A 15,104-nucleotide genomic window follows, 5' to 3' on the forward strand; every position below is an offset into this window, starting at 1 on the left:
ATAACTAATCAGTTTGTTAGACTTTTTTACTATATACTGTATAAATGCTCTGAATGCTGTGGTTTTTATTTTTTTGAGGATGAGATTTTTGAAATTCAATTTTTGTCTGCTTATGATTTTTATTATTTCTGTTTTTTAAAATTCGTATGTTTATATGAGATATTTTAGCTGATTAAAAAGTCATTATAATACACAGCTACATTGAATGGCCATCGATGAATAAACTAGCTTTTACCCTCATAGTAATGAAACAATCGCACTTTCATCCAGAGCAAACTCATGTTTCTCATTGTGTCACTCATTTCTTTCTCCAGAGTGGCAGTTGCATCCCGTTCATCCCCTCCCTTCCCATGTCTTTCAATCCTGTTCTCTAAACCCGAGTTTCTCTAATTGCCTTTAATTTCCAGAGTTAATCAGAGCATTGTTAATTACATGAATATTTCAGAGGAGAGCTCATTATGTGTGGACGTGGCACACAGACATAGAGCGAGAAGAATGGATAGGTCTAATTAGCACATGAGTAAAGCTGGCCTCCCTGACTGTGATGGCAAACACAATAGGGACGACAGCAGCAGGAGAGGCCAGGAAGCCCTCACAGACACAGAGAGGGGAGGATGTCATTCTACAAAGTAAAGGTCACTGTATGCAACGTTGTAATCAAGGATTGTATAAGTATATCTTCCTCAGTATCAAGATGGGAAACTTCATAAGCAATGTTGACTTATGAAAGTGTTTACTGCTACATATTAACTCTTTCCCCGGCATTGATGAACATTTCTGGCATTCTGTGTTTTCACTGTTATACAGTAGGAGGTGGTATTACACCTCTTTCTAAATCTCCTGATCAAAACACATAAATAATAAGTAGAAACAAGCGATATCATATGTAATACATATGACATATAATGTGATCTCCAACATTAAACAGAATATAAATCAAATCGAATGAAAGTGGACCCAGGATGAGCTACAGGATTGTGCAAGCATTAGGAGTGTTGATGGACTCATTCTACTCCATCTGTGTTTGATCATCGCTCTGAATAAAATCTGGATGTAGTCTTTGACCAAAATTTGACCACAGGTGCCGCATTCCCCAGGTCAAGCCACTTTTGGGCTACAGAGAAGCAGCACTGGACTGTTGCTCAATGGTCAAAAGTACTTTTTTCGGATGAAAGCAAATTTTGCATGTCATTCGGAAATCAAGGTGCCAGAGTCTGGAGGAAGACTGGGGAGAAGGAAATGCCAAAATGCCTGAAGTCCAGTGTCAAGTACCCACAGTCAGTGATGGTCTGGGGTCCCATGTCAGCTGCTGGTGTTGGTCCACTGTGTTTTATCAAGGGCAGGGTCAATGCAGCTAGCTATCAGGAGATTTTGGAGCACTTCCATCTGCTGAAAAGCTTTATGAAGACGAAGATTTCGTTTTTCAGCACGACCGTGCACCTGCTCACAGTGCCCAAACCACTGGTAAATGGTTTACTGACCATGGTATTACTGTGCTCAATTGGCCTGCCCACTGTCCTGACCTGAACCCCATAGAGAATCTGTGGGATATTGTGAAGAGAAAGTTGAGAGATGCAAGACCCAACACTCTGGATGAGCTTAAGGCTGCTATCGAAACATCCTGGGCCTGCATAACACCTCAGCAGTGCCACAGGCTGATCGCCTCCACGCCACGCCGCATTGAAGCCGTCATTTCTGCAAAAGGATTCCCGACCAAGTATTGAGTGCATAAATGAACATAATTATTTGAAGATTGACTTTTTTTGTATTTAAAAAAAAGTATAACACTTTTATTTTATTGGTCGGATAAAATATGCTAATTTTTTTAGATAGGAATTTTGGGTTTTCATGAGCAGTATGCCGAAATCATCAGTATTAAAACAATAAAAGACCTGAAATATTTCAGTTGGAGTGCAATGAATCTAAAATATATGAAAGTTTAAGTTTTATCATTACATTATGGAAAATAACTTTATCACAAAATTACAGTTTTACTAGTTCAAGCTTTAGTTGCAACTTATTTTCTATAGTCCACTTTAGAAAGTTGCCAGTGCATTCATGCATGTACATGTACTGTTCACTTTGTGAACTTAAATATATATTTGAAAGATTACAGCTGAAACAAGACACAGTAACACTTGAGCAATACCTTTCAACAATGAGATCCCTGTTGATGAGCTATTTGTGGCTCATGGCTCGTAGTAGCAGCAACCAGGAAGATGTCAGTTCAGACAGGGCTACTTTCCTCAAATGTGTATTTTATTATAATGATATTACACACCGTAAGATTTGGAGGTTTGGTTCAGTTCTGGGCAAACTTAACAAGTCTAATAGCACTAAAGCCACAGTGTCAACAGAATATGTAGTAATTAAAATATCAAGAAAAGCTTTTAAAAGAACCATCTCGGAGATGGAATGAGTGTGCAAATAATTTGGCAACTATATAAAGATTTTTGAAAATCTTAAATAGAAATGGGAGGATTGAGATCTAGTTTGCATTAACTAGAGTCGAGTGAGGGTTTCTTGAGGATGGGTGTCACAGTGGCTTGTTTAAAACAGGCTGGGACAGTCCCGGTCTCAAGACAGTTATTAATGATTCAAAGAGTGTCAGAGCCAATAGAATCAGCTAAATAGTACTTCAGGCGAAGACAGTTGTGTACTATTTCACATGAGCTTGATTAGTTAATTCTGTCATGACAATTCTCTGAAAGGTTGGCTTGGTAGAGTTTGGCATGGATATGGCGATGTTGTTCTTGGCGGAATAGCTCTTGTATCGAGACTTACTACAGCCAATACATTCACAGACGCACATAAATAAAATAACCCCAATCGCAGATCTATACAGGTGAAGCTGGGGAAGGTAGAACGTTTCTGAAAGCACGCTGCAGACTGCTAACAGCAAACACTACCAGCATTTGAACGTTGAGCCGCAGCTCACAGGCCACGGATGCAACAGCAACCAATCAGCTGCGCTGTGTAGATAACCATGTGATCGCTACCAAATGAGTTAAGGACCTATCAGCCTGTGCTAGAGTTTCATGCCACAACTGGTATTTCTGAACACAGGGTGTACATACTTAATCTTAATGTTGTTTTTGTTTGTTTTTTACCTGCGGTTTTACCAGGGGTGTGTAGGGTGCTCTGTGTACTTGCCCTGTGGATCACTTTTACAGAAATACAGACAGGAACATTTACACTGCTGCACTTTGGCCTCTTGAAAAGAGACACATACAAAGAGGCCCGTGGGAATTGCTCTCTGCTAAAGTTACGCGCTTAAGGTCTGGGAGGGCACAGGGGGAATGGTGTGTGCATTTGTCCATGAAAAGGGCACAAGCTAAAGAAAGTCACCAATGTGAGAGGACATTTCACTGAGTCACTTCAGTTAACTGTATCTCAATGCTCAGGCCATCTGCCATTAATGGCTCTATGGGGGAAAACCGGGAACGGGGATTCTCGAGTTTTATAATTAGCCTTTCAGCAATGCTCGTTCTCTGTTATATTTGGTAGACAATTTTCTCATACATTCACATAAATGAACTTTCCTCTCATGTCAGCATGTTTGTATTCATCCATTTAACTTTTTTCATCCATTAAAATTAAATGGACTTTGCAACCATGTTTTACATAAATCAAGGCAATTAAACAAACTTTTCAATTTCAATGAATTTAGTTTTTTTATCATTTATTTCTTTTTTTCTTGCAGGTCTTCCAGCCCTTGTGGTCGCTGTATCTGTGGGTTTCACCCGGGCTAGAGGTTACGGCACGCCAAGTTAGTAAGTATCACTGATGCAGTGTAGTCTCGCAAGGAAAATGTTGAAATGTCTATCTTTTATCAAGTGCAATTTTGAGGGTTACATCAAGTCTCAGTGATCTCCGGATGTTATTGAATAAGTAAAAGCATATGGAAGTACATTCATATGCGTTATGTGAACACTGTGTAATCTGTATTATAGTATAACATGTAATACAGAAACACCGTATTCAAGGATAACTTTCTCCTACACGCACAAACAGTGCTGGGGAAAGTTATTTTTCCAAAAATTACAATATTGTGTTTAATTACAATAATGTGTTACTCCCTAAATAAGTAACTAATTGTGGTACTTAGTTAGTTTTTATGTTAAATAATGAGTTGCATTAATTTGCATTACTGCATCTCACCTGGGCTGGGTTTGCATTAATAACAGCAGCAACAAAAAAGTAATGTTTTTGGCAAATGTAGGCCCTTTCACACCAAAAGTGAAATGCTGAAGAAAATGCAAATTCATGCCTGTACAGTAGATGGTGCAGCTCAAACAAAACTTTCGCTGTGCTGCCATTCTGGCATTGCAGAAGAATAGAATACAGGAGAAGAAAGTTCAACTGTCTTACTTCAGCAATAAAAAAGAATACTAAATCTCTTTTGTGCAAGTGAGATGGGTAAAGGCAAGTTCCCATTTAGGACCAGATTTACTCAACAAGGCAAATTAGCGTAATGAGAGCGTAATCCTATAAAAGATGGTCCATTTCCATAATGACCCATACAATCTATAAGAGCAGTGCAAATTATCATCATGTTAAGGGTGCTTTTTGGGAAGTAAATAATGGCACAAATATCAGATCGCAAATTGCATATTGATCGCAAATCTTAGTAAATCATTGCATGATTCATTTGAATACTGTCCTCCTATGAATTTTGGGTCTCCCCAAAGTGAATCCCCTAGCCGCAAAAATAACCTTGTCCATGTCTTTTCAGCGCAATTTTTCACTGTGTCTTTAGTAAATCCTGACAGTAGGTTTTTTTGTTGCTGTTTTTTATTTTATTTTTTTTACGGCAAAAGAGGGTTTGCACTGGTGCAAGCTGTTAGTAAATCTGGCCCTTAGTCTTAAACTACTGTAACCTTCAGGATTACAAAGCTCAAACAATGCCTCTGCACTTATTCCCGATTTCTCTCAACACGGGGATAAGACAGGTGTCAGTCAATAAATAGGAAAATAAAGTAACTTGCATTACTTATTTGAAGAAGTAACTATGTTGCTGTCAATTTGAAAGTAATGCATTACTTTTCTAGTTAGTTGAAAAATGTAACCAGGTACTTAAAGGTCCCGTTCTTCGCGTGTTTTCGAAGCTTTGATTATGTTTACAGTGTGCAATATAACATGAGTTCATGTTTCGCGTGTAAAAAAACAGTATTTTTCACACAATTTACTTATCTGTACAGCGCTGTTTCCTCTGTCCTAAAAACGGCCTGATGATTTCCTTGTTCTTTGAAGTCTCTCCTTCAGAAACACATAACGAGTTCTGATTGGGCCAGCGCTTCCCGTGTTGTGATTGGACAGCAGCTTAGCGCACTTTGCCCAGAAAGGTCCCGCCTCTTACCATAACGGGGAGATGCAAGCGCTGAATGCGCGCTCTTCTCCACGTGAGAGAGCAACAAGACCACGCCCCCTATTTTGCGTGTTCTTGTGGGCGGAGCGTTAGTCAACAAACGGTTCTAGTGACGTCATTCCTGAAGGAAGTGCAGGGCTGTAGTCCAAACCGGCCGTTCGCTGTAGGCTTTGAAAGGGAACTTCTGTTAAATAAAATATCTTGCTTGGCATTGAACTTTGAGCTTTATCATTTTACAGGTATTATTTATGCTCTAACAGCAACATTACACACTAACTAAAGTTTGAAAGATGGAATCGCGTAGAACAGGACCTTTAATGGCTTTTATGCCCATACACACATCACATTAAAAATACAACCAAAGCATGAAAGAAGTGCTAAGATACTCATAGATACGTTAATGAGTCCTGCACACTGCGATTTTTCAAAATCCTTTGCGAATGTCCCTTGTCAGACTGTACGAACATGATCCCCGATGTAAGCCATGCCACACTGTAAGATCTCGGTTGGCATTAATGTCAGACTGTACGATAGTGAAGGCAGGTTGAAAACGGACGCGTGCAAGAAAACTCGTCCGGAGTTTTATATCATCAATGAATCACGCGTTGGGTGACAGTGAGCTGCATTACGCGCAGGACTTAAATGCTGGCTACAAAGAAATCTCTAGCTCTTGTTTTGGTCATAGTTTGTCTTGAAAAACGAAGATATTTGACTCTCGTCGTAGGAGAAGTCACACTGCAGGATTGTGTGCCAAAACTTCTGACACTGCCAGAATTTCGTCTGAGGTAAAATTTGATCGCAGCACTCATCAATCGGCTGCCGGTGAACATGTCAAACTAACGACCAAAGACGTCAGATTTTAGCCTAGGATCAGAGAAATCTTTTAGGATTTGCTAAATTTGTCTCAGACGGCCAAATCGTGGCCAAAATCGCACAGTGTGCAGCCGGCTTAAGACACTAATGAAAGTCCAGGGGTTTTACAGACTAATCCTAAACCAGATATTTTCATCTTTTGAGCTGCATTTTGGTGCCTAGACAAACACTGAAAAGGGTTTATTTTTTGTATTATTATTATTTTTAATGTTGATCTTTGACCTAAGAAGGGTCTTGGAATCTTGGAATTGTCTTCGATGATCCTTCCTTGGGCTGTTTTTCCACGATTCCTATGGATTCCCTCAAAGTCGTGCCAATTTTCTGCTGCTCTGCATATAATGGTTTCTGTCTTCACTGCACCACTAAGCAATTGATTTAAACCAGAGAGTTCTCTGACTAATCGGAGACAAAAGTTGAAAACAATGGTGGCCTTTGAAAGCTTTAATTGGATCTGTCTGACACATGGATTCCCCTCAAACCAAAGGACAAAAAGTGGAAACAGTGCCAGGATGTCAGTCGCCTCAGATAACCTCACCGCTGGGCTTCTTACTCCTCTGCAGTCTTTCACATATGAATGCATGTATGATTGAGCGCATGTGTCAATGGTCCTTTCACAGCGGACATTTCTCAAGCACGTCAGAATACAAACTAGATTGAAATGTGTTTCATACGTTTAGCTGCGTTTGACCAGAACATTTGCAAAATGTTGAAATAGCTCTATTAAAATAATAATTAATAATGCTTGTCTATTAAGTATGACCTTCGAGATTTTGCAGAGCTGTTTGTGTAGAACTTTACCAGGCGATATATTGATCTGTCCATTAACTTTGCCGCTTTTATTTGGTTTCTGAAATGAAAGCAGTTTAACAATGTCATATTTCCAGAAACCATCAAAATAGAAAGATGCAGAGGTTGTATTTGCAATATCATCTCCTGTTTCTTAATTTAGGGAACGGATTTGGTTGTAGTACAATTACATTTTTAGTTTTATAAGGAAAAATAATTAAAGATGAATGCAAACTAAAATAAACCACTTCTTTCCCTGCCAACACTCTCAACTTTCACTAGTTTCCATAGGTTTGCAGTATTTCACTTTTTCTTTTTCTTTCTCTCAATTTCAGTTGTTGGTTATCTCTGGAAGGGGGGCTGCTCTATGCTTTTGTTGGTCCTGCTGCTGTCATTGTACTGGTAAGTTTTAAACTCTGCATTCCCATTGGTTAGATTACCAAACATGAGCACCGGCCACTTTAATATGCACTTTAAGGGCTCAATTATTCACCCGGCACAATGTAACGCCATGCCTGACACGAGTGTTTTTTGTTTCACAGTTATCATTTTCATGTGCAGAGCCATGTTAGTTTAAATAGCAAGTGCACCCGCGGTCATCTGTTCGCCCATGACTGGTCTGAAAACGAGGTGTGTTCAGGCGTATTATTGACACGTTGTTATTTTGAGGCAACTGAAAACATCTGCGCCAGTGACTAACAAAAACATGATCTAAAGTCATATTAGTAATATGCACCTATGGATGCACATTGGCCCTCATTTATCAAAAGTGCGTACACCAAATTTCCAGCGTACACCTTGCGTACACCCAAACCACGGTGACTTTGAGATTTATCAATATGGACGTTGGCGTACAGCACGCTCAAATCCTACGCCAGCTCAGGAGGTGGTGTACGCACGTTTGAGTTAGTTGGAAAATGCGCAGAAAAACAATTCCTAACACCACAAAACGCACTGACAAGGAAATGCTATATTATGACCCACTGTAAAAAACAACAACAACAACAACATAGTAATTATAAACTTCAGTGTTTATTTTTGTGCAACATGGACTTCAATGTTTAATTTGTGTGATACCAAGCATGTATTCCTCCATTTGCGAGCCTGTGCGCACGGACTGGGACTGAAAATAATTCACACTGACAAAATAATAAAAATGACATTCTTCTTCTTTTAAATAATAATAATAAAATAAATAATAACGGCATTCTTCTTCTAAATAACAATAAGCGTCATTAATAATAAAAATCATAATAATAAGAAGAATATTTCAAATTGTCATGCAATTATTAATGTGAATGAATGGTACTCCACATCACATCATCATTACTATCACGCACACCCCAATAGCCTACATTTGCCGTGATACGAAATTAAATGCTAATTGTTTCAAAATTATTGTTCTGTAAAATAATGCATTGTGATAATTTCTCATCCAAACAGCTATTTAAACTGCTGGAGTGCACTTCTCAACCCCAACACTGTTACTCGTAATTTAGGTCCATATTTTGTTTCTGTTGGTGCCTTTAATCCCACTCTTTAAACTCCCAAATGAAACAATTTCGCTTTTTTCCACTTCCCTGGTGATGGTTTTGATGGGTGCGTCTCAATCATCTCACTAGTTCAGTAGTCAGGGCACTGATCAGGGAGTCAGCCCATTGACTTATCTCCTAATCAGTGCCCTGACTTGTGGACTAGTGAGATTATTGAGACGCACCCGATCTCCACGTCGGAGAAGTTTCGCTTCTTTGCCGTCTTCCGTGTGTCCATGCCGTAAAATTAGGAGGCGGAGACTTGAATATATAGAGGCGTGTTATTCTAATGACGATCGTTTTCAGCCGTGGCATTTATCAAGGGCAGGTAATGTGTACACCTGGATTGCAGAGGTGCGCACAGCTTCATAAGTCAGGCGGTGAGAGGAGTGTAAGCATAATCTTACGCCCACATATACGGCCGTTTCTACGCCAGATTGATAAATGAGGGCCAATATGTGTAAATGTAACCCCTCCTGTCAGAGTCGCCTGCTCCAAGTGGGACTCGAACCTGGGTCCGTCGGCATGAGAGCCGGATGCTCTAACAAGGAGGCTAAAGGCTGCAATCTGTAGAGTATGTCGCTAGAGCATCTCTTGAGGTCAGAGGAGTGAGGTTTACTCGCACAGTAACTACTAGGTGGCCTCTGTTACACTCACAACCCCTAAACCTCACTCCAATCCAGGTCACGGCACCAGTACAAACAATCCAGTTCAAACCACCCGCTACAAGCGGGATTCAAACCCGGCTCTGCCGGCATGAGAGTCAGATGATCTAACGAGGCTAAAGGCTGCAACCTGTAGAGTATGTCAGGTTGAAAATTAGAAAATGACAGCTCAGATGAGCTGATCTTGAAATATCCTGTTATGACATCATAAAGGGAAGGTTACCTCCCCTTCCTCTGCTTTGCCTGCCCAAATAATTAGTAGAGAATGGATTCAGCTTATCAGTTGCGATATCAGCACAGGCTTTATCATATGGATTCAACAGCATCGCCACAAACAGTGAGTAACTGAGTGTTCATTAATGCCTGATCTAGGATCAGTGATTTCTGATGTGTAGCTAATCATTCAAGTTCACACAGACTTTATTTCTAAATCGTTCTGTCAATCCCACCGCTGGCCGCCTTGATGCATCAGTGAATCAAGCCAGTGACTAAAACGATCAATAGCATGAAACAAATCTGTTATTTAAATGATTAAACTACAGAGAGCGATCAAAGAACACTCTTTATAATGTTCGGATCAGTAAATCACATTATATCTGCAGTGCACACTTGTCCAAACTGCCGTTGAGCTGCTCAACAGAAGCTCTTACACACAGAAAAATAGGATGTCAAAATTGAACCTTTAGGGGTAAGACAGCTTGTCACTGGGACATCTTTGTACCTTTTTTACTCCTAAAAAAAACTTGTATGTAAAAACCATACTAACAATATAAGTACACCTCAGGAAACGTTATAAAATAATACAAAAAATAGGCCCTATTTATCACGCCTGTAGTCGAAGAGAAAAATTGCTTACTAATGAGATTAGAGTTGAGGCTCATTTAAGGTGCATCATTTAAAATGTATGTAGTTTTCATCAGTATATCATGTTAAAATGCATGAGTGAACTTGATAAGCTTATTAGACCAAAGCAACCAAAGTGTGTGTATATCCTCCACAGCCCCGGTCTCAGGTGCGGTGTGTTGTCTGTGAGGTGTTTGCATTGTTTTTCATGGTCAGATGTGATTTGCGTTGTTTGTTTGGTGGCGGCATAAAGCGGCCCTCTCAAACAAACAACTGCAAATGAGATTTGGGCATCTGGAGATGCCAGCTCCCTCTTTGGAGAGGCAAATCTAATTAATGGAAAAATAATTAATCTTGCCTCTAGCAAATAGTAAAACGGAGACCCATTGTCTAAGCAAGCGCCTTTCATGATCAGAATACGAACGGCACTCGTAAACATGTTAGACTTGGTAGGTTCGATATGCTCTTGGAGCAGAATGAACAGGCAGAGTATCGATTCAGCACAGGGGTTTTCAACAGGGGGTCATGTTGCAGTGCTGCTGGAGGTCCAGACAATTATTGTTTCATCTCAGAGCATTTGTGGGTAGCAATTGGCTAAAACACTAGTTAATGCAATAGCCAACATAACCTAATAGTAATATTTTTACAACAGTTATTCACCTTTGGTAATGTTAATTTGGACAAACGTTTGAGGTCAATTAGATATAGATTGATAGTAATAATAATAATAATAATAATAATAATAATAATAATAATAATAATAATAATAATAATAATAATAATAATAATAATAATAATAATAATTTACAAAATGTTTTACTTTAACAAAATTTGAATGCATCTGCTGGAGTGCATTGGTGAAGAGTAGTCAGGCGTCACTTAACAAGAAGTTGTCAAATATCATCCCTATATTGTAATCATTGCGGTCACAAGCTGTAATCATCGCCGAACATGTTCATTATGTCAGTTTAACTGAATACATGATGTTTACTAACCATCATTTGTATTGACTCATAATCATAGATGTATATAATTGTGACATTCAAACTCCAATCTCTGACTGATAAAATTATTTTTCCTGATTGTTACATTGAATCATGCATTTTCTGTGACGCTGCTGTGAAACAATATGTATTATGAAAGCGCTTTACAAATCATCATCACCTATCTATCTATCTATCTATCTATCTATCTATCTATCTATCTATCTATCTATCTATCTATCTATCTATCTATCTATCTATCCATCCATCCATCCATCCATCCATCCATCCATCCATCCATCCATCCATCCATCCATCCATCCATCCATCCATCCATCCATCCATCCATCCATCCATCCATCCATCCATCCATCCATCCATCCATCCATCCATCCATCTATCTATCTATCTATCTATCTATCTATCTATCTATCTATCTATCTATCTATCTATCTATCTATCTATCTATCTATCTGTCCGTCTGTCCATCTGTCCGTCCGTCCGTTAATTTGGTGTATGTCTGACTATAAATACTGCATATAAATCGAACATTTTAAGGGTCACAACTTTCAAAGTAATTATTTGTTTTAAGTGGTTATATAAATTTCTATTAACTTTAATTCTATTAACTTTAATTTTCCCTTTAATTTGAATTACAATTACAATTAATTTGCTGTTTCATTTTAAGTGGAATTAAAGATGTTGTATGTATTTTTGTGACTGTACTGAAGCATAAAACTACCATAATATGTTTAGAAAACTACGGTCAAATACTTGTTTCTCAGATAAACATGGCTACATCCAGTTATTCTACTTCGAAATGCGTGTTCTGTTTTTGTTTCGGTCTGTGTCATCCTGCCCGCTGCCAATTTACCCAATAGTATTCGACACCCCCGGTTGCCAGTTGGCTGAAAACACAGCGTATTGCAACAATGGAAGCCAGCAAACGAACTGGGTCAGAGGTTAAAGTCGTGTGTCCTCAATCTGGCAACCCGCATGGGTTTTGATTTTGAGGAAGAGGCAGCAGGGGAAACAACTTTCTCCACATTTTCTTTTTTTGGATGGTGGTATACATTTCAACTGCTAATGTAGCGGTCAATATTACACATTTAAGGGGTTAGAATTGGAATTTAAAAGGCACCCTCAGTTCAATTCTGAATGTTCACAATAGAGGCTGACTTTCTTTTTTTTTCAGGAATCCTGCGGGAAACAAAATCACTATTGATCCTGTGATTGGGATGGAAGCAGATTTTTTTTTTTACTGGGAGTGGGCGGGACTGGGAATCGTAATAACACTATGATACCATCTATATAAATACTGTATACTGTTAATATAAATTAACTATATGCTTTAATTTTAAAACTCAATTCAAGTGTTGCCCTGTCTCTTTCTGCGCTCCTGATTGTGTTGGTGTGGCTGGTTAAGTGAATTACATGCTCAACACCCGTAACAGTTGGTGGCCAATGCCAACCACCAATAATATAAGAGAAAGGAGGCTTCCCCATGCACTTTTTAGCCTGTGAAAATCATCATCAAAATTTAGTCAGACATGAAAGCTATGCTGCAACGACTACTGTTGGAAAATGATACCTCAGTTGTGCTCACTGACATTTTAGGACAGTCTAAAGTAACCAAGACGTGAAAATGGCATAATCTGCTAGACATTTACTGCGCACGCGTGCCTGTGCTTGCATAGATGAAAATGTGGAATTTAATGTTTGTGCATCATTATTTTATTGAACTAAAAGCCATCTTAAACGAAAACAACATTTTGGGTTTTTATTCAACTGGGCATGGGCATGCTGGGATCAGAACTAACTGACAGATTCCGGGCAAAAAAACAACACGGGAGTGGGAGGGAACGGGAGTCATTCTTTTGGGATTGGGACGGGATGGGAATTATCCCCAGTTTTGGAAAATTGGGATGGAACTGGATTTGTTGTGTGGGAATGGGATGGGATAGGTTTGAAAATCCACTCCCGTGTCACCCTCTAGTGCACAACCCTGTTCTTAACTAGCTTAGCAAGCAACACTGCTAAGATAATGATGGTCAATCAGTTTAACCAGCTACATTTTCCTGACTTATAAAGGTCCTGACTTAAAAAAGCATAATAATACAGCTGGATAGGACAAAAATAATTGTCTTTTCATCTTGAAAGTAACTACAAAACTTCTAACAAAGAAAATAACTCTACCTCTATCTATTTGATGCAGGTTAACATGCTGATTGGAATAGTGGTCTTCAACAAGCTCATGTCTAGAGATGGCATCTCAGACAAGTCCAAAAAGCAAAGAGCAGGGTAAGTGAAGGTCAAAGCGATGGCTATATGATACACATCTATCTCTGGATTTGCACCAAATCACTCATTTAGCACTGGCCTGTTGAAGGTTTTAAAATATCCTGTCAAATATTTGTATGGGCAAAATAAATTACTCATGCTCACACACTACCACTGAAAGTTGAAAAACATCAGACTGAAAGCCAAGATATGACAGCTTCATTAATGGACTTGTATTGATTCGCTGGCCTGCTAACCTCTGGCTAGTTCTCTGATAGCTCTGTCATTAGCTAAGTGTATATTCATTGTTCATGTAACTGCACATACTGACAGGATCAAGGAGCCCTTCTGCTTTTAAAACGCTTGTTCTGTTTTGCCTTTGTTTGATTGGACACAAAGCAGAGTGATCCATTAAACACTTGTGTTAATGAGTGGACCGCCACATCCTCACCTCAAACGAGAGGCTAAACCAAACTGAGAGATTGAATATTCCCATTGCGCTCCATGAAGCCGCTACCTAGAAACTTTTAAGAGCATTCTCACAGCCCTCCATCTTTAATTAAACTAATGCTACATCAGAAATCTCCATTTTTAAATGCAGTGCATTGTTTAAAATGAGCTCACGGGTCAACTGCTCTCAAGCTCATTGCGATGCATACAGGTTTTTTCGCCAATACTTTACTAAAGGCATGAGAATGGCCTTAATCACTTTGCAACTGAATTAGTGTCTAATGGGTATCGATAGCCTCTCCGCTTTGAATGCATGCTGTACAAATGTCATTTAGATATGTGGCATTGCTTTGGTGGACCACCATACCGATGCCTTGGCAGGAAACTGTGGGTCTTACTAATGGAATGAGGAGCTAATCAGAGATCTGAGCTAATTCAATGACTGGATATTTGTAATCCCTCCAGGCAAGAGAACATTCTGCAATTTTGCCCTAATTGATGTCTTTTTTTTCTTCCACTTTTCTTTTCCTGTGTTTATGTACAAGGGAGATCAATGCATATTGTGAGCTGCAATGGCTGACTATGGATTTTTCAGCTTGTATATAAAAATGTCACACTGTTTAAATTCAGTTCAACTCATTTCCATAGTCACACTCTCTCATGCTCTCTTTCACATATACACTGCCTGACAAATGCTCAAGAGTCTATGATTGGATCCTTATTCAAGTGATTATTATGTTTCTACACTCTCAGAAAAAAAGGTACAGTGCTGTCACTGGGGCAGTACCCTAAGGTACAAAAGTAAAAAGGTACATCTTTGTACCTTACTAACCCCTAAATGGTACATATTAGTACCTTAAAAGGTACATATCAGTACTTTAGGAGTGCGTATTAGTGCCTTAGAGGTACATCGTAGTACCTTAAAGGTACATATTAGTACCTTTTCAGTTTTGTACCTTAGGGTGCCGCCCCAGTGACAGAAATGTACCTTTTTTTATGACAGTGTAGCATTTTATATTTCTGGCATCAGTTCTTCTAAATGATGGAGTGTGTAGCTTTTCATTTCTTAAAAAAAACATGTAGGAAGACACATCATGGCCATATTCCAGGATGACAATGTTAAGATTCATCAGGCTCTTACTGTGAAAGAATGTTTGTGAGGGAGCATGAAGAAAATTAGGGCGCAAAGGGAGCATTGTGAAAATTAGGGCTTTCCTGTACCTCAACCACTGGTTGAGAAAATTAGGGCTTTCCTGTAGCTCAAACACTGGTTGAGCTACAGGAAAGCCCTAATTTTCTCAATAACCATTACATTTTAAATTGC

At 39.0% G+C, this 15,104-nt stretch overlaps 1 protein-coding gene across 4 annotated transcripts in view; it reads left to right on the forward strand.

Annotated features, from left to right (window-relative positions):
* Positions 1-15,104, forward strand: part of adgrb2 (adhesion G protein-coupled receptor B2) — a 394,976-nt gene that overhangs the window by 332,236 nt on the left and 47,636 nt on the right. For all 4 annotated transcript variants that reach the window (XM_067426444.1, XM_067426445.1, XM_067426446.1 and 1 more), the window contains 3 exons: positions 3,704-3,773; positions 7,363-7,429; positions 13,266-13,351. In XM_067426444.1, coding sequence (XP_067282545.1) covers positions 3,704-3,773; positions 7,363-7,429; positions 13,266-13,351 — 223 coding nt within the window. The remainder of the gene's footprint in view (positions 1-3,703; positions 3,774-7,362; positions 7,430-13,265; positions 13,352-15,104) is intronic.

This window comes from Pseudorasbora parva, chromosome 19 (assembly GCF_024679245.1).
Source record: "Pseudorasbora parva isolate DD20220531a chromosome 19, ASM2467924v1, whole genome shotgun sequence".
NCBI classification, from domain to species: Eukaryota; Metazoa; Chordata; class Actinopteri; order Cypriniformes; family Gobionidae; genus Pseudorasbora; species Pseudorasbora parva.